Source organism: Engraulis encrasicolus, chromosome 14 (genome assembly GCF_034702125.1).
Source record: "Engraulis encrasicolus isolate BLACKSEA-1 chromosome 14, IST_EnEncr_1.0, whole genome shotgun sequence".
Taxonomy (NCBI): Eukaryota; Metazoa; Chordata; class Actinopteri; order Clupeiformes; family Engraulidae; genus Engraulis; species Engraulis encrasicolus.
In genome coordinates this window covers 53,456,275-53,476,581 of record NC_085870.1, presented here as the reverse complement: position 1 = coordinate 53,476,581, position 20,307 = coordinate 53,456,275, and the positions used below count along the sequence as shown (strand labels likewise).

Genomic DNA, 20,307 nt, shown 5'->3' with positions numbered 1-20,307 from the left:
GGTTACTTAGAGTTATAGTATTAACAGTTATTAGTTATTCTATTAACAAATCAACCGGCAATACGCACTTGGGCAGAAATACGCACGTATGTCCACACATGTGCTATAACATGTGCCCAAATCCGTCACCCGAGCCACACCTCCTGAAACGCCGGGTTCACCCTCTGATTGTTGAACACCAATGAATGACCGGAGCCTTACAAAAGGTTGTTAACTCGAGAGGAGCGTGCGTGTGTGTGCGCGCATTCACACCACACACCAAGCTGCGCTTTGGAGCGTTCCCTGCTGGACAGCAACCATGGGCAAGCGTAAAAACAAGAACGCCGTCAAGCAAGTGGAGGATCATGAACCCCTCATCTTGGAGCCACCACCGGTACCAAAGAGTAAACCCTCAACCCGCAATCACTATGTCCTCATGTGCTTCTTGCTGCTCATTATTGTCGTTGGAGGACCTCTTCTCAGTTGGCTCTGTTATCAGCAACAACAGTCCATTGACGACTTGGCAGACACCTTTTCCACCATGCAGATGAAATTTGTGAAGTTCCAGCAACAAGAAGGCTTTGGGAACGCTAAGGTAGGTCCTACAGTCAATCTTATGGAGCAATTATAATAAGATTTGATTCATACAGCCCTTGCCACCTCAAAGGACCTCACTATAGTAATTAGATATACATATCACCAGCTTATAGGTTTGTGTTAAAGATGGTTAAAAGCACTCTAAAACCACAAAATGTGTACAATAACAATTGTAATCACTGGACACGGCACAGAAGAACCATGTGGCGTATTTCCTAGAGTTTGACTTCACGTGTAGTGTGTAGAATGGTGTGAGGTTTCTTGCTATTAATAGTGGTCTTGTCCTCAGCAAGGATCTTCTTTCTGCACAGCTACTCAACACACTGCAAGGACTTGAAATGTCAGCCCTCTTAGAATGTACAATACTGTAGCTGCCATATTCCAGCAACCAGTTGTTGACCCTATGTATAATCAGCGCCAATGACACCCCCCTCCCCCAGCCATATATCTACATAAATAAATCTGTGTGTGCCATCTATATACATAGGGCCCTGGTGACTCAGTCCCACTTTACCCCCCCTGAACCACACCCCTGGGGCCTACCACCAAGCATGCAAGACATGTAGTAGCCTATACTTCATGGCCTCCCCTGTTTGTGGAAGGCAACGTTTGTCTATGCTTCAAGATTGAATATGTGTATTGTAGGGTAGCTATGACCTAAGGAGTTGGTCTTTAAATCAAAGGGTGCAGGTTCTAACCCTTCCCCACTCTTCCCACCTTCACCCATGGCTCAAGTGAAGTGCCTAAGCGATGCGTGTAACCTTCTATTACTGCAGTGACTAACCACCCTGTGATAAGTGGCTTCAAAGAAAAACATCAACTAAGTGTAATATGGCGTGATGTGTTCATCAAGTTATGTGTTGTGCTTTTGCAGTTTCAAAGCATCGGCGAGATGCAGGATAGGATCTTGGCTCTGGAGGAGTCTCAGACCACAGCCCAGGAAAAGGCAGACATGGCCATCACCACGGCCCAACAACTTAAGGACTCGGACCTCCATGCCGTGACGGACCTCCACACCCTGCAGAGTGAGATGTCTTTGGAGATCAACACCAAGGTGGCTCAGCTGCAGGAGATGGGAGTATCGGTGGCTTCCCTGAGCGCGCTGCTTGCCAACCAAACCAAGGAGCTGGAGGCTGTGAAGCAGAGTGTCAGCGAAATCGTGAGCTCCAACGCCAAGCTTGCCCTCAGCATCTCCGGACTGTCCAACAGCATCTCTGACGCGGAGTCCATGCTTGACCAGCAGGGTATCGCCGTGGATGACCTAAGTTCGCAGCTTCAGGAGCAGGCCAATGAGATCCACAGCCTCCGGGAGTTTCTGTCCAATCAGCAGGCGACACTGGAATCCAGCAACCAGGAAGTGATGGAACTGAAGTATGTCAAGACAGGGAGACCTCTAAAAATAGGCAACGCACTAGCCTGCCGTTATAGCCCTACAGTTCCCTACCCATTACAAACAAAACTGAGATTGTCCTGACTCCCATCATACTATCTGAGCAAGAGTCATTATATACTGATACATCAGTTGCCTGATAAATCTATATGGCCAATATTTGCTGCTTTTATGCATATTGGCATCATCCAATTTCTGCATATTAGGACGACTTAATGAAGGTGCACATCTGTGACAAAATGAGAAGCAGTTTTGTTTTTTACAGTGGCAACTTTTTTTCCTAGAAGGGCTCAGGCAAGTTAAGCTATACACTGTTTTTTTATTATTAATTCTATACCAGAGATGTATCATACTTTTTCAATGGTGTGTTTAGATGAATAGGTGCAACTGCAGTGGAAATGTTTGGGAACATAATATATTTATGTTATACAATCAGCAGTTTATGTACATGTATATTAGTTATCAGATGACTATGACTTATACTATAAGAACCACTGATTTGGTACTGTTTTTTTTTTTTTTTGGACTGAATCACTATTGCTCCTTCCAAGGTCTGGTCAATCTCCAATAATCCCCACACATTACCACCTTCCAACGTATCCACAACTCTGCAACAACTATTTCCTGTTTGTTGCTCATGCTTCCTCTTACCTCATTAAAGCTGTGGAATTCTCAATGTCCAGTGAGACTAGGCAAAGTGAAACCATTGCTGGCTTGTAAAGCCTTATGAAATGCACTCTGATGTTGTTACACAGCACACTACTATTGAAGTACAGTACAACATTGCTATTTTACTCTCTATATAATTACATTATTATCCTCTCTTAGTAATAACACATCTTTTAACTTGTGTAGCAACAGTGTCTTAAGATGTAACTATTGCTTTGACATAAAAGAGAACTTGCGCTTGTTAACCGTATGCCCATATAAACCATGATGTGTCCATCAGGAGCCTGCTGGTGATGCAGCGCATGAAGAGGAGGCAGTCCCTGAACAAGCAACTGAAGGCGGTGCAGGACAGCTTGGCCGAGCAGCTGACTGAAGCCCAGGGCATCCATGCCGACCTGGAGGCACCACTGCTTGCTGTGCACAGCCAGGTGGCTACAAGCACACACACACACACACACACACACACACACACACACACACACACACACACACACACACACACACACAGTCAAAGAAGATTTGAAAAAAAAACTTTTCAGTTAGAAGTTTGTTTGTATCTATACTTTTCAGTATTTGGTCGAGGTGATTTGTATTTTGTACATAGTCCTGTATTTTGTAACAGCAAAATGTGTTTTATTTCATAGCTGCTCCCTGGTAAAGTGTCAACCACTGAGGAACAGGTCGCTGCCTCAGCTTCAGAAACGGAGGCCCAGGAGGAGGAGGTACCTGGCAATGAGGTAGATGAGGAGGCTGAAGAGGAGGAGGAGGAGGAGACTGCTGAAGAGGAACCTGAATCCACTGTGGAAGCTGAAGAAGAGGATGATGATGAAGCAGAAGAGGAGGTGGCTGAGGAAGAGGAAGAAGAAGCTGTGGATGTCGTGGATGAAGCGACAGAAGACGATGTTGAGGAACCAGAAACGGAGGAGGAGGAAGAACTTGAGGACGCAGCTGACACTGAGGAAGAGGAGGGGGAGGATGCAGTGGCCGAAAATTATGAAGAAGAGCAAGCTGATGAAGAGGAAGAAGATGAATATGTGGAGGAAGATGAAGAAACTGAGGATGAGGTAGAGGAAGAAACAGAAGCAGAGGACGAAGAAGAGGCGGAGGAGGAGGCAGAAGATGAAGATGTAACTGAAGAAACTGAACAAGAAGAGGATGACACTGAGGATGCAGATGCAGAAGATGAGGAAGATGAAGATGCTGTTGAAGAAGAGACAGAGGAGGAGATGGAAGAGGAAGCTGAACTAGAAGAGTCCACTGGTGAAGCCCCAGAAGACGTTTCAGAAGACACTGATGACACTGCAGACAGCACAACAGAAGCAGACGAAGAGGATGAAGAAGAAACAATAGCCGAAGGAGATGCTGAGGAAGACACTGCAGCATCAGAACATTTAGATGATGATGAGTATGTAGAGGACTTTGAGGAGGAGGAGGAGGAGGAGCCTGCAGAGGAAACATTAGAGGATGAAGAATATGATGAGGATGATTTTGCAGAGTTTGAGTAGTTTACAAGAAATTTCATCTGGCATTATCATAATACCATCTAAATGGCTGAATCAGTCATTTTGTGAGCCTAGCTCTCGACAGACATGTGTAGCCTTCATGCAGCTTCATAAGCTCCACCAGAGTAAAGGACTTAGCTCCATTCAATAGGTCTGGGAGAGCGCACATTGGATTCGCTTTCAGAGGGCATAGCTTTATGTCCTTGCCACCAATACTTTCGTTCTCTGTTTTCTATTCCTTAAAAATAATCAATATGTGGCAGATTCTAAATTACAGGAAGACAGGAACTACACAGGTCTGATGACAGCCAGTCTATTTTTGTAACAAGCTCATCATAATTTCTTTGGGAATTATGCAAAGCAAAAGAGAAATATTTTTGTCCTTACCCCAAGCAAGTGGGGGTAAGGTGTTGGGTGTGTATACTTGTGTGTCTGGATAAACATGTGCACTTACACATGTGGGAGAGTAAGAGCAATTGGATGTGTGCATATGTTTGTTTGTCCACTCATAAAACTTAAATACTGTTAATTCAATTTATTCCTACTTTAAATTGTCACTCAAGATTGAAGGGCATAACAGTTTGGTCTTTAAACATGATCATCTGGCTCAAACGAGGATTTACCTACTGTTTTTTTCACCATCTTTGACATTAACTTTTTAATTTATTTTGTATTTTAATTTTTTTTATTAATTTATTCATTGCTTTTGCTTTGTACTTTTATTAATGTAATTAATTACATTGTTGTGGTGTAGTACGGTCTGCAGTCATTGTTTCTACAACACTAACTGGTTATTGGGATGTCTATTTCACTTTCTCTTCTGTTAATGTTTTGATTCAGAACAAATGGATTGATTTATTGTATCTTAGAGTCAACATGTTGAAACTGACTTAACTCTAAATGCTATTGTTTTGAATATTCGGCAATGCTATTTTTTAAATTACACATCTTGTCTATAATACTGTATAGACCTAGCTATAGCTAAGATGTAGTTAATGACGAATGCCAATGAGCAGAACTAGAATGACACTGTACATTTAATTACACTTAAGTTTGAAAATAAAGCCAATGTGTATGTTTTGTACAATTTTGGTAAGCTGAGATTTCTTCTCCACCTTCTCATCTTGCCTTGTTGCCCCCACTGGTCCGTCCCCTCCCCCACTGTCTGGTACTCATGTAATGTGGCCCTCCATGCTGCCATTTCTGGCTGCATCTATGAATACTACTGTGAGGCAGCCAACACTCAGACTGTGTTGTGAGCGTGCGTGTGTGTGTAGAGATTTATGTTCCTATTCATAACAAATCGTAAAACTAGACACAGAATTCTCTTCACTGTGTCCATGTTGGACAAACTCTGGAAGGAACAGCAAGGCACAGTGGCAGCCTCGGACAGGCCTTCCTCCATTCGTCTGTCCCCGTTCACCACGTGCAGTTGTCCCCTCAGAGTGAAACTCAAGCCTGTCTTCCACTCGATTTATTTATGGCAACACTGTTCCTCAGTCGACTGCCAGTCACAGCTGTTCACATGTCCCTGCCATATGACCAGCACTGGTAATGCAGCTGAAAGATCAGCACCTACATACATACAGTATGAGATACTGACTGAGAAAGGATACTGTAAATTGGTTAGTCGAAGTGGCTTCAAATTGTTTGTCCCCACTTTTCATCTTTTAACAGCTAGACAAATAATTTCTTCTTTTACTTTTGAAAAAAGGCAAATGGCTTGTTGTTTATTATTTCACAATGTGTGACATGGTGAGGAGGCAATCTGCATTGGTACCATGGAATATATAATGAACAGCTTGCCATCAGATGACCTTTTGAGCAGACCATACATCTACTGCAATGAGGCCAAACGATATATAGCCAGTGGGTGGCTCATACACTGTATTAACTTACGTGTGCTTGAAGTACGTGCATGCTATACTCTTCCCTTAGGGGAAATGTGTATGAAGTAGACACATACACTTGTGTTACCAATCCTCACAAGATGAGGGCAGCACTGCCACACAGATCGTTTGCTATGTGGGCCCAAGACGTAAACAGACCATTTATCCTGTGCTCTGCGTAGTGCCTGCGTCCAGGCCTCCAGAGAGATAGTGCAGCCTTTGCACTCAGAGTCATTCACTATCATTAAGTAAACTCTCCTCTCCAGATAAGTGAACAGGCTAATATCTTGCATACATTGCGCTACAGGGGAACCATCAATGTATAATAAGAAGCGTGTATCAGACAGAGGATACCCTGAACAGCCATAAGTAAACATTACAGCCATGACTCATCCATAGGGACTACGGCACAGGCTAAAAATACCCTCTTAGGCTTGTAAAATATGCTCCAGTGGACAATACAAAATGTATTCCTCTGGAGTTTTATTTTACTTCCTTTGGGAAAGCTTGCCTTTAACCGCTAGACACTTATAACCAGTTGTCTGTGATGCGACTAAAACAGTTAAGATAATTGAAACTAAAAAAAGTGTTTGGATAAATGAAACTGAACAAAATTGAGCAACAGCAATCATATCCACTCGAACAGCATAGTTTCATAAACGCTGTCTTGCCTGGCTGATTGTCAGGAGATAGGGAAAGTGAGAATTTCCAGCACAGAGGACGTTTTATGTAATCCTGTGTGGATGAGAGTCAGTGAGTGAGTGTGTGTGTGTGTGTGTGTGTGTGTGTGTGTGTGTGTGTGTGTGTGTGTGTGTGTGTGTGTGTGTGTGTGTGTGTGTGTGTGTGTGTGTGTGTGTGTGTGTGTGTGTGTGTGTTTGTGTGTGTAACTTAGTGACTTCGAGGGGGGATGGTTGCACAGCACAGCAAATAGACTGAAAAAGAGTGGCGTGCACAAGAAAGGAAGAGCGAGAGAGAGAGAGGGGGGGGGACAGAGGCTGCTAAAGGGGAAGGAGGAAGAGAAGAGGAAAAAAGGGGGCTGGAAGATATTGTAAGAGGGGCTGAAAGGTGGGAGGCAGCCAAGCCAAGCCAGCGCAGGGACAGACTTTTAGAGATGTGACAAGCAGCAGTCCCCCTGCAGAGCCAGGCAGTAGGGCCTCCATCTCTCTCCTCTCTCCTCTCCTCTCTCTCCTCTCTCCTCTCCTCTTCTCGGCTCCACCGCAGCTCTGGCTCTAGCTTCCACTGCTGCTGCTCTGTAGCTGCATTGCTGCTGCATCACACTCCGGACCTCCACAGCTTTCCTCCTCCTAACCCGAAAGCAGCAACAGCAGCAGCAGCATTTAAGAAGCTCCAGAAGTTCATCAGATGTTCTCCAGGCCATGCTAGAGATGGACAGCTCCTCCTGACAGCCTGACAGTCACACAGCACAGCGCAGCACAGCACAGCACAGCACAGCACAGCGCCGTAGACATGTCCACTCTGCCCAGCAGCGGCCGGGATCCGACCCGCTCGCGAAGGACCCCCTCCGACCTCTTGACTTCCTCCTCCAGCAGCAGCAGCACCAGAGCCAGCAGGGTAAGAAGTGTTGTTTTTTTTGCAAAGTTCAGCATAGTAGCTCTGCCCTACAAAGCAAAAAGGCAGAACTGTGTTGCTGTTGTTTTAACATGACTTATTATGATTTTAATGACATATGACATATATAAGAAAAAATAGGAAATTATCCATCTTCAAAGAATGTGGTTATATAGAGTAACAAAACAGCCACATGTCAATAATCTACATAGGCTGGACAACAGAGTAATTTTACTCAGTTTACTCAGTTTGGAGCTATGAGCTGTATTCTGAGCTGCACAGTAAGTTTTACCCTCAAGTGTGATTTTGCTACTCTCTAATTGTTTAATTAACTCTGTAAAATTCACCGGGGTGTCTGATACTGTATGTGTTATTGTGAGTACTATCTGAGCCATGGGAAAGTATGTTTATGTATGTGCTGAAAGTAAGCCATCTTAATGAAGAGCTATTTTTATCATGGTCAGACAAAGACAGGCCTTAGTCTTCACAACTTTGGATGAACGACACATAGCATTGTGATATATCTGTGTCTAAATTCTAGAATGATGATTAATACCCATGAGTCTAGTTCGCTTCATTCATGATGCACTTCTCACAAGTCAGGCATACAAATAACTGGAACAATACTGTATATATTTTAGCCCATTTCACAGTTCCTTTTTCCACACATACAGCACCGTAGAGAATTAAGGGATGTGTGTGTGTGTGTGTGTGTGTGTGTGTGTGTGTGTGTGTGTGTGTGTGTGTGTGTGTGTGTGTGTGTGTGTGTGTGTGTGTGTGTGTGTGTGTGTGTGTGTGTGTGTGTGTGTGTGTGTGTGTGTGTGTGTGTCAGAGAGAGTGAGAGATGGGGGGGTGGGGGGGGGGGTTGTCCAGATTAAAGCAACTGATAAAACTGATAGGACAGTGCTCAAACCAGAACTTCACAACAGGTCACTTCACCAAAAAGGGGAAAAAACCCTCATCAGTCTCTTCAGGAATCTCAACAGCAGACACCAAAACATCCGTAAAGCTCTTCAAAACAAAAATAAACAGCCTCTTCCTCTGTTCACATCAAACGCAAATTTAGGGGGGGGAACTCTAGTTCCTTGAACCATGGAGAGTACACTGCTATATTCCCAAGCTACAGTATGTTTCACCAAAGGGCTTCTACGATGTACAGTACAAGCTGTGACAGAGGAATGAGAAGGGACCTCAAAACAGAGAAGACGAGCAAAGCTAAGACAGAGAGAAAGTGTGTGTGTGTGTGTGTGTGTGTGAGAGAGAGAGAGAGAGAGAGAGAGAGCGAGAGAGAGAGAGAGCGAGAGCGAGAGCGAGAGCATGTGCATGGGAACGCTAGCTAGCCGTCCGAGTGTTTACAGTGCTGTATTCCTGCCGTGCTCCGCTGGGACATACTCACTTTTTCCACTGGGGAAGCACGAGCCAGGCCCGGCATGACAGCCCCAAACACATCTCATCTCATCTCATCCAGTACAGTTCGCAGCCCAGCCTGGAGGGGAACAAGGCTTTTAAAGAAGAGGCCAAACCCAGCTGACCAACTTTCAAAGAAGACAGCCGAATAAGGGGGATGGATTTAGTCAAGGAGGGAAAAGGGGGAAAACCCACAAGAGTGGTATTGTTGGGCGAACGTGCTGTGACACAGTCTGCTAAAATTGTAACAGGTTTAGTGTTAAGGGCTGTCAACATGATGAAGGGTTGACATCCAACAAACTTCATGTTATTCACGAGTTCACGAGAGAGAGAGAGAGAGAGAGAGAGAGAGAGAGAGAGAGAGAGAGAGAGAGAGAGAGAGAGAGAGAGAGAGAGAGAGAAATAAAAGGAGGAGGAGAGCTGGGCATAGAGGTGGGAGTGCTCACCGCACATACAGTATATGTGTTTTTTCAGCCAAAGATAAGCTGTTATTCACTCTCCAGGGACATGTGCCAGGCCATATGACGGCCATACTTGGTTGTGGAGAGCCTAATTAGGCATTCAGGTCTGCTGGCCTCAGCCCAGAGAGAGCCAGCAGGTGGTCTTGCGTAAAACAAAATCTGCTGCATGCATTTTCCATCTTTTTAAACTGACATACTGTTCCCCCTCAACTAAACATTAAAACTGTCAGTGGCAGATGTTCTACTGGGACTGACTGTCACAATGGCTGTGTTTATACCTACATGCACTGCTGTGTGCATATAAGGATTTCACCAGATTCTTCTTCTACAGTACAGTCATCAGGAACATCTCCAAATGATTATGATGGAGTTTCAGTATTAGGTGTTTTTTTTCCAGTTTTGCCTAGCTGGCCAAAGTCAGTGCACGGATGTAATGCTATCCTCTCAGTTCTGTAAAAATATCTAATTTTGACTGTCCACTAGGGCTATAGCCTACAGTATATTGGGCTCGGTCGTGACGACGCAGTAAGATTTTTGCTAGGCAGTGGGCATGCGCACTTTGCCAGTTTGATGCATTGTGGTTAGAAAATTCTAACCAGAATGCATCAAACTGGCAAAGTGCACATGTCCACTGCCAAGCAAAAATCTTACTGCTTCGTCACGAACGAGCCTATTGTGACACCTTTTTACAGTATTGGGTACGAAACATTCACCTTAACCAAAGGCCAGACTCTTTGGGTCACTTCATCAGATGCCTCAAGCTACCTCATCCATTTCCTTTACAGTAACCTTGAGATCCTGATGACACACTGCAAGCATCATGTGTGGACCTCTGCCAATCCATTTTTGCCAGAAATAACTCAATCAGGCAGTCATACTGTCTTAAAAACAACCGGGGAGCCAGACCCTCACACTGTTAAAAAATAATTTGTAGTTTTATTAGTCATGTCATGACTGACTAAAACGTGGGCTAGTTTGAAATGACTGTCAGACTGACTAGCTGGCTTAAAGCTCTGCACATAAAATACTGAGGACCCACCTGTGTTCATGCCCTGTTCAGAGAACTTTGCAACCCTAGCTGCTGCCAGAGCTACTCTCTAGTTCTTTAGATGAGTAAATCCTGTAGATATCGATTTAATATAGGCTATATGCCGTTACCAACAACATATTACTGCATTTTTGGCCAGCCTGTAGAAAAGAATGACTAATGGAGCATTCCTGCCCCAACCCAAACTAGTGGGAGATGGGACTTCTACTTCCTCCTTCTACGAAAAATAAACTAGAATGCCAGTCGAAGTGGTACCTCCCATTAGCAAACTCTCAGAATAATGGCGGTGCACATGGAGCCACTTTTTAAAACGTGAATAAATGTGCTAAATCGTATTACTCTCTGTGTGCGGTAGACAGGCATTTTAACTGGCAAGTTGTAACTTGAGATTGTGTCAATATGAAAGTGACACACTAGAAATAATCTTTATTTTGGCTCTTTTGTCTCAAAAACCTCACTGAAGTCAGGTTAATCGTGGGAGTTGGGGTTGTAGAACTCACTTCAACTGCCTGGGACACCTCGAGGTGAGAGCTTGAAAAATGCAAGTAGTAGGAGTCCCATGTCCTACTTGATTTTACTGGTCTGGAACGAGCCATTATTTTCACAGACTTATCAGAGACAAGTGAGATGCTGTTTCCACGTAGCAGGATATTTTTATCTGGCTATATTTTTCTCCTGTTTGGATGTAAACACAACATGGGGATAAAAGTAAAAACTCCATTGTAGCGGGTGCATTTTAGCCCCCTAACTGGGATATTTTTAAAGTAGGATTTTTGATATGTGGGTTCTAAAAATCTGTTTACGTGGAAATGGAAGGCCAAAACCAATGTAACCAGTCCGCATTTAAAAATATCCACATTTATAAATGTCCTGCTACGAAACAGCTCCTGAGTGTTCTGCCCTAATGAGAGTCACCTGGTTTGTAGCCATCAGAGGTGCATCTCAGCCCCTCCTTAATTACAAGTGTCAGGTGGTTAAATGAACACCCCAACTGAACTGGAGCACAGACAGCTATGTTGGAGATAACTATTCCAAGAGCTTGTGGTTTTGTGAGTATCTTAATAGAAAGTCTATTCTGTGTCTCATATCGTGCACTTGTGTCAGTGCACTGACGGTTAGTGCATAGTGTTCACAATGCACTGGGGCTTTAGTGCTTAGTGTTGTGGAAAAGTTTGAGCACTGCCACTATGTGCTGTGAAGTGACGGGTGAGCATAGCAATAGCTCACTAAAATATCGGTTGGCTGTCTTATGCTTGTATTTACATTTCCTTCACCCCAACTGGCACCCCAACATCTCACATACAATACTTGGCTTGGCATGAAAAGATTGGTGTCTCAGCAACATTACGTACAGAATTAGGAGACTGTTGACCTTACTTTTCTACTGAACTGAACGCAACATGTCATTAACAACACAGCGGCTGTTTAGTGCGTGCAGTGTCCATCGTTTAAGCACTGCGTTTTTGGCCATTGTTAGGGCATCATCCGGGCACTTTCAGTGCACTGAATTTACTAAAATGTTCAGCCTGAGCGCCGTATGCACTGAAACATAGTGCCCGAAGTGCACAAGTGCATGATATGAGACACCGTAGGTTCCAGTAGATTTAGCTGCATTAGTGCAGCAAGGCCTGGGATGATCATCAAATGAAAGACCAACAAAAGGATGTTTTTTGTAATATCATTTCAAAACTTCAATATACCCCATCTTCCTCACGCTATGGCATCACCGTAATTGTAACACAGTCAAAGTGTGTGTAGCCTATGTGTGTGTGCATAGCCTACCTTATTAAAACGCCACTTTAAATAGATATTGAATAGTCTGTGGTTTAAGTAACCATGTAAGAATAATTGTATTAAAAAAACAAAACCCATTGCTCTTTCAAGCCCTTTTGTGTCTCCCCCCATGGGACTGTGTTGAGCGGGGCCCTTGAAACACCTCTAATCTAAGCAGGCAACGGCATGACCAACTGCCAACTCCAGAAGTTGTTACCTTTTTTGGATGTATTTGGCTATCTTCAGGGCCTCTGGTACTTGCACAGAGAGGGAGGGAGGGAGGCAGGGAGAGAGTGGGTAAAGAGACCTTAAGGATTAATACAAAGCCAGTAGCCTAAGGCTCTTGTCTGTAAACACAAGTGGCATAGGGCAAAGAATACAAATCCTGTTGCTCCCTGGCATGCAGCATTTTAGTCTGCAAGGTAAGCAAAGCTGTGTCTCTGTCCAGAGGACGCTTAGACATACACATCGCTGTTACTGTTATCTTAGTCAATGACCAGAGGCCCGCATTTAGTTTTACATAATAATATGGCTTCTGAAATGCAGCGTCTATGCAGCGAAATAGAGGTTTTGAATGAAAACGTATAAAATGCACACTACGATTCATCAAATGACTTGACTTGAAATTACTTAACTTGAATTGGCTAAATGTGTTGCTTGTTGCCAGAGATGGTTTGTACTAACTCACAATGAAAGTAAGAGGCGTGTGCAGGCTACGTGCATGTGTGCGTGCGTAGGATAGCAATGCTATGATCTGAAAGTCTTCTGTTACTGATAGAGAATTGGACCTTGAGCAACATGCATTATCAAATACTGATCAATATAAAGCAATTGAACAGCTGACTTGGCTGATGTGGTATCACCTGATATTGCTTACCCTTGGACCCTGCCGATCTTAATCTCCATCCCTATTAGTGGCCCTCGTGCTAAATTTACAGGAGGAACCCCTGAACGTTATGTGACAAAATGGTTCTTGGGAAAAAAACCCTAGTGTTTTCGTGAAGGTTCCTCAGAGAACCCAAAAGGTCTTTGAGAAACCTTTGATTGCCACTGTGGAAGAACCCTTAAAGGTTCTTTAGGGATTATTGGGGTACTTCACAGACTTTTTAGGTTCCTCAGATAACTTTAAGGTTCACCACAATCCAACTGAAGGTCCTTTAAGGAATCTTCACATTTTTACTGACCGCCCCTAGCGTACTATCACCACATATGCCTCAGATTCACACAGTAGGATAACGTGTAAAAATTTGCACATCTGAGATTCTCTATATAGGAAATCCTGGTTGTAGATCATATTCAAATAACATTTTGGGATTTGAAAGGAAAAGAATTGGGCCTGTGATCACTGATTGTAATTTATGGCTTAATCCAGCCGTTGGGATCAACACTAAGTCAATGCCCCGCCATAAGACTCATAGATACCCTGGAATTACTCTATTACAGCTGTAAGGCAAGATTTAATTGTTCTCTGATGGTGTTGATGATTATGATGTTGATGATATTGATATAATAGTCAATGTGTTGCAAAAAAAAGGATGTATCAAAGAGCTTCAACAGTTTAATATAGCCTAGTTCATAGATTTGGCATCCAAGTTTTTTCATGCACCACTCGAAGCAAACACTTATCTATTCTTTTGGGGTTTTTTTTCTTTCCAGCATGATCGAGAATCCAGGTAGGTCAATGCAGTTTTGTTCCCATTAAATATATTGTAACAAAATGTCACTTTTTTGATACCTTGGAGTAGAATATGTAATACTGAACTGACTACTTCATTAGACAAGTTCCCTTATGGACTGCTTGGTGAAAACCGCAGGCAATGAAATGTCATTGTCATTCTGCTGGTCTGTCGCATGTACAGTAAAGATTTGACCGCGAGAGCCATAAAAGGGCATCTGGGTTGTGCTGTGTGACAGGTTGGACTCCTCTGCTAGTGGAGCTGGACGCCCCACTCCGCTCTCCTCTCGAAGGGAGAACCCCATACGAGCAGAGCGCCAGACTACAGATGACGGGGGACCCAAAGACTACAAGAAGGTACTGTGCAGAAAATGTGGCAGTGTTAATTCAACAGTGAGAGAGTTGGACCAACACCCAAGTATTACGTTCAACTCTCTTTTTTTAGTGTTGAATGAATACTGCAAAAAAAAGGTCTTTGTACCACAATCTACTGCATCACCTCAGTCAGACACTTCCTAAAGCGGACATTTCAGTCATTTTTTTTCGCAGAGGCCAAGTGAACTTGACCACTCAACCATCTGCTCCTCCACATTTAGCCATGCGGACTGCTCCTCTGGAGAAAACGATTGTCATCTGGCTTCATAAATTCAGCATAATGGGACATTGCTTTGGAAACCTGGGACCTTTCCCAGTGACTCACCCCCATGACTTTTCCATAGTTAATACTTTTATGGTTTTCTGTTTTGTTGAAAGCAGGAATAGCAAGATTCATACAGTAAGACTGCTGGCACCACTTGGCATATCTTCTTATTCCACTACACTTTCAATGTCAAATCTCAGTAGCGTGTTGTGCTTGGTGTTGCGCTTGGCTTCCACATACTCTGCTATGGGTTGGAATTATATTAATTATAATAAATTAATCAGATTAAAATGCATTAAATAAACATCAAGTAAAACTGATGACTTAATTTGAACTTCTGTTATCTTGCATCAACTAATGGGTATGGAATTCAACCAATGGCTTTGTTGGTATTGGCACACCCACTTTGATTGTAACTAATGCAAATGGCTACATATATTTTCTGCCATGTAAAGTTCCCTCAGCCGTTAAATTCCAAACTCATCATCAAGTCTTTGATTTAATTATTTAATGGAATTATTGCCATGCAGTTGGTAAGCAGTGCACAGAAAGCAATTGGGGGCATAGCTTAGGATAGCTTACTATGTTTTGCCTTGGTCCTCCAGGCCAGACTGCACCTGTGTTGTGATCTGTTATGAGTTTTTAATTTGGTTTGTTTGCAGATGTACGAGCAGGCACTACAGACCAATGAGAAGCTGAAGACGAGGCTGGAGGAGAGTAGGCGAGAGCTGGCCCGGATCCAAGCTCGCTTGGAGAGAGCCACACAGGTACATACTTCCCCAATCCCCATGTTCCATTTCCTCTCTCTTCTTTTATCAGTTTACATTACTTATATTCTTTTAGCCATTACAATGAATACCATGTTAAAGCTGCTATGACATCTACCTTTCAGAAACAGGGTAAAATGTCGGACCGGTCGAACGTGGCGGACACGGAGAAAAGGGTAGGCATTTCTGTTGTATTTAGATTTGTCTTGCGTTTATGTTCATGTAGACCTCACGTAGCCATGTGCACCATCATACTTCAACTCCCTCCACTGGTCTGACCTCTGTGTCAACGAATGCCTGTCTAATAATTATCTTCAGTCACATGCTGAGGATAAGTGACACAGATCCATTCATGTCTTTAGGAAAAGCAAATGCTGGAGAAAAAGATATCAGAGATGGAGGATGAGCTGAAGGTATGATTTTTCTGGTTATGTAACAGTGTTTCTCAATCTGTTCACCATGTAGATCTTCACAGTAGTTCACCATGACTAGTGTTTACCCAATTAGAGTGCATTGTCTACCACTGAATGGCCCTGTGCACAGCAGTGTATTCATTTCAAAGCGTACATGCTTCATTTCACTGCAAGGGGTGGGATTTTCAAAGGGCAACCATGAAGCTCATAACATTTTGAATGAAGAAAAGGGGGACAACATTTAACCATGGAAAGTAATGATTTGTCTTTTGTCACAAAATACCATGCTAATGTAAAATGTTGAAGATTAAAGACTGTGTAATGTCTGTATCTATCAGTTTTTTGTGTACAGAAAGTGGATAATGCCATTTTCAATAATAATCCACCCGCTGATACTTCATTGAGTGATAACTGGCTGACAATGTGGTAGACAATGACACTGTCTGAATCACACACAGATTTGTAATGACTGAACATAAACCACTGAGCCCCCCACCCCCATCCTTCCAATCCGTGACAAGAAGTGCCAGATTCTGAAAGTACAAAAGCATAACTGTCTAGTGCAGGGGTCTGGGGGGTGGGGGACCCACTCCATTGTGTGTAGAACATGAGAGGAAGACACACACACGCATATCTATACACACTGTATATGGGGGGGGGAGTACAGTGGAAACTGCTGGCAGACAAGCCTATACGGCCAACACTGAAGAAGATTGAATGACTACTTGTGCAAGTGTGACAGCACATGCAAAGTCGTCATAGAATGCACATATGGAGTGGGCCTACAGCAGACCCGCTAGTATAGGGCCCTTGAGATTTCTGTCTCAGCCTCGAAAATACAACTGAACATAACTTTTCATAGTACTGTCTAAATCATATCTCTGTTCCCTCTTTCAAATTTCACTTCTGTTGTTTCAAGTGTGTACTCATGTTTCTAGCATTCCCTCTCGCGCTCTCGCTTTCTCTCTCTCTCTCTCAGGTGAGGACGGAAGTAAAAAATGAGAACCAGCGTCTGAAGGATGAGAACGGAGCACTGATACGTGTCATTAGCAAGTTATCAAAATGAGAACAAAAGAAGTGAAACTTCTGTCTTATTTGATAGACAAACAGAAATGCAAATGTCCACAGTGACTGTTGGTTGTTAAAGCACAGAACAGATTTAAGCATGAGGCTACAGCTGCCTAACTCTACTGCCATCTACTGTTGAAATTCAAATAATAGTGTTTGCTTCAATGCATGTAAAATGGCACTTTCAATCACAATGATGTTTTGCTTCAAATTATTGGATAATGACATTGTCTTGACATATTTAGATATTCACCTGTTATAACTTGAAGTAGTGGCATTATGCCTTCACTGGTTGTCTGATTTAAGGCAGCGTTATATTGGCACATCATGCAAGTCTGATCACAATGGCCCAAAATTTGCAGGTTATAAGCTTACTGTTTTGCTCTCTTAATATCACTTTTTTCCTTTAATACTATTTAAGAAGTATTGAAAACATACTCTGTACATGGATACTGTGTGGTTTTTCAATGCTAATGATGAACACATTCCCACTGGTTTGAGCTCTCCGTCTTAATAATATAAAAGTTTTTGTCTGAGAAATATTTATTTATTACACCAATGAAATGACCTTTTGTGTCCCCTCTTTATTGCAAAATGTACAAGCTGTCAATTCTATATGGAAGCACTAGATCTGGAGATCATGGTTTTGACTAAGGTAAGCGTACCCATTAAGCCCATGTACCCTTTAAGCCCACTTTCAACTTTGAGGTCAATTTAAAGAAAGGGAAAAGGTGAATTTTGTTGTTCATCACCCTATCCAATTAAAGGGTTTAGTAACTGACAAAATGTTTTTTATTGCAAACAAATCACATTTTTTATCGTCGAGTTATCCCCGTCCAAGTGAACCCAGTCTCAGGACTACTGACAAGAAGTTGCCTCAAAACTTTGCTGTTTTGGGACATGTCAGAAATCATAGAATTTCAGCTAGTTTAAGTAAAATATTTTGAAAATACTTTCATATTTAGTGAACTAAGAGGTAAATGTAATGATTTTTATATATATATACATGCAGTGTTTTACTAAATTATAGCATTTCCCTTCAAATGGAAAGATGTGTTTTATGAGCGAGCAAACGCCGATATTCTCTTGATACAACCACACACCATCTTTATCTTACTCTACCGTAAGACTTAAGGTGGTTAGGTATGAATTCTAAGCATATTCCAGTTTGTTTGGCATTGATCTTTTAAGAAATGCATCATGAAATGTTTTTGTGGAGTTGATTATTTCCATAAAATAGCTTTTTGTATAGGCGGGCTTAATGGGTACAAGGTGGGCTTAAATGGTACACCCCATTGAAATGCATGCAAGTTGGCATGCATGCTAATGAAAAATGCCTTTGAGGGACATAAAAAGTGCTGTACAATCTGAAGTAGTAGGTCAAAAAGGCGTAATGTAATGAACTAACAATAATCAATAAGAAAAAATACATTTCTCTGTTTGGATGAAGAATTTTATGAAGTATATGAAGTAAGAGATGCTGTAATGTTTAATTAGGTTTTATGCATTATTTTTTTTAGCAAATCTTACATTTTGGAAAAATATTTTGATCCGAAACCATTTATGCCATGTAGGCTACACTGTTTAAACTCAACTCACACACCTCACCAGGTATTTTGATAGAGAAATAACAAGTGGGCTTAAATGGTACCAAAGGTACCATTTAAGCCCATTCAGACTTTTCACTTTTCTCGTAAAAAATCTTCATATTGTACTTTGAAATATTCATCAATTCAGTGATAAAAATTGAGAAGAGAGGTAAATCTTACTATTTAAGAAATCATTTCACAAAAAAAATGTGTGAAGATGATTGAAAAATAAAAATATTTAGATTTTGGTGCTTAATGGGTACGCTTACCTTATCTCTTTAGACTACATACTGCATTTTCTTTGCATAAATAAAACCATTCTCACCAGTGTCAATGTGAACAGGCCCTCGTGTTAAAATGCACATTTTCACTGAATGTAAAAGATCATGTCACCATATCGATAGGTTTCCATGTTAAACTGTGCAGATTATAGTTTAGTTCTAACTGCCTAGAGTAATTGACAGTCCTAAAAGAGTGTATGTGCTGGGTACATCGCCATAACTTCAACATACAAAGCAAAATGGAGATTTCATTGCCTGAAACATCCTGGACCTTTCGCTGATATTTTCCTTTTTCCTTTGTGCTGGTCTTCTTTTTTGATGATCATAACGACAAGGTTCCTGTCTAATTTTACAAAAGAAAAAAAAAAGGGGGGGGGGTCATAGTTGTGTAAATATCTTCAAATGATGGTTGTTTTTGCCCATTGGCTAATGCAATAGCTAAAACTAAACTAAAACTATTTTTAAAAGGGGTACTACAATACCAGAACATAGGTTTTTACAATTTAAAACAATACCAGAACATACTTTTTTTACACATGTTTCTAAAGGGACTGAGCATGCCTCTGACTTGCAACAATGGGTACCAAAACATTTTGGACGATTCCATGCTCCCAACCGTGTAAGAAGACTTTGGAGAGTGACTCTTCCTCTTCCAACATGACAGTGCAGTGATGCACAAAGCAAGGTCCATAAAAACGTGGATGACAGAGTACGGTATGGATGAACTTGACTGGTCTGAACTCGATAGAACACCTTTGGGATGAATTGGCGCGGAGACTGGGAGCCAGGGCCTTCTTGACCAACATCAGTGCGTGACCTCACCAAAGCGCTTTTGGAAAAAAGGTCAAAAATTCCTACAAACACACTCCTCAACCTGCAGCCTTCCCAGATCAGTTGAAACTGTAATAGTAGCTGCAAAGGGTAGACCAACATCATATTGAACTCTAAGAGTTAGGAGCAGAATGGCAGTGAAGTTCATGTTTTCATTGGTACATTCTTCATTCGTTTTAAGCATGTGACCTTCACCTATTTTAATTTGGGGAAAAACATACGTGTCTGCCTCAGAGAGTGGCAGAAAAAGTCTTTAGAAGGAGGAGGACAATCAGTTGTTGTTTCGAGATCTTCTTAACAGAGAAAAAATAGGCCTAATTGAAGGCTCTTTCAAAGGAACGAGCTACTATGATCCAGATCCCATCAAGGAGCCAGACATCCCATCTCTAATAAAAAATAGACTAGCAAGCAGCCTGGCAGTCAGCTCCCTTGGTAGAACATCTGCCTCATAGGCCTACTTAATTATTAGGGGTGAGCGATATGATGATATGAAACCGTGTATTGTGAAATTGAGTAAAAGATCGTCTCGAATCTTGTGGAGAAATCGTATAGATCGTCTTGCAGTGAGGATGTTTACAAATGTAGTGTAGTGTTTACAAATGTAGTGTAGTGTTTACAAATGTAGTGATGTAGGCTTCGTACTTAGTGTTGTCTTCACTTTATTCTTCACATTGTATTTCAATCCTGCACTTAATGAGAGAGTCATCAGTGTGTTTACATTTAATTAATTGCTCATTACAAATAGCAAGTATATAAAAT

General features: G+C 42.1%; 2 protein-coding genes across 4 annotated transcripts; both read left to right on the top strand.

Annotated features, from left to right (window-relative positions):
* The first annotated feature begins 193 nt into the window (after positions 1–193).
* Positions 194–5,218, top strand: zgc:66479 (uncharacterized protein LOC327541 homolog). Its single transcript, XM_063216129.1, has 4 exons — positions 194–574; positions 1,451–1,947; positions 2,916–3,063; positions 3,280–5,218. The coding sequence occupies exons 1-4, from the start codon at positions 299–301 to the stop codon at positions 4,138–4,140; spliced, it is 1,782 nt and encodes a 593-aa protein (XP_063072199.1). The 5' UTR covers positions 194–298; the 3' UTR covers positions 4,141–5,218.
* A 1,910-nt stretch (positions 5,219–7,128) lies between these two features.
* On the top strand, positions 7,129–17,415 carry LOC134462888 (protein phosphatase 1 regulatory subunit 12B-like). Of its 3 annotated transcripts, none has more exons than XM_063216126.1 (7): positions 7,138–7,598; positions 13,941–13,957; positions 14,199–14,316; positions 15,262–15,366; positions 15,492–15,542; positions 15,729–15,779; positions 16,759–17,415. In XM_063216126.1, exons 1-7 carry the CDS (start codon positions 7,494–7,496, stop codon positions 16,843–16,845), a joined length of 534 nt encoding a protein of 177 aa, XP_063072196.1. In that variant the 5' UTR covers positions 7,138–7,493; the 3' UTR covers positions 16,846–17,415. The 3 variants fall into 3 exon arrangements, with proteins under 3 accessions (XP_063072197.1, XP_063072196.1, XP_063072198.1); XM_063216128.1 differs by lacking the exon at positions 7,138–7,598 and adding an exon at positions 11,464–11,560; XM_063216127.1 differs by lacking the exon at positions 15,729–15,779 and having other exon boundaries at positions 7,129–7,598.
* Positions 17,416–20,307: the final 2,892 nt, after the last annotated feature.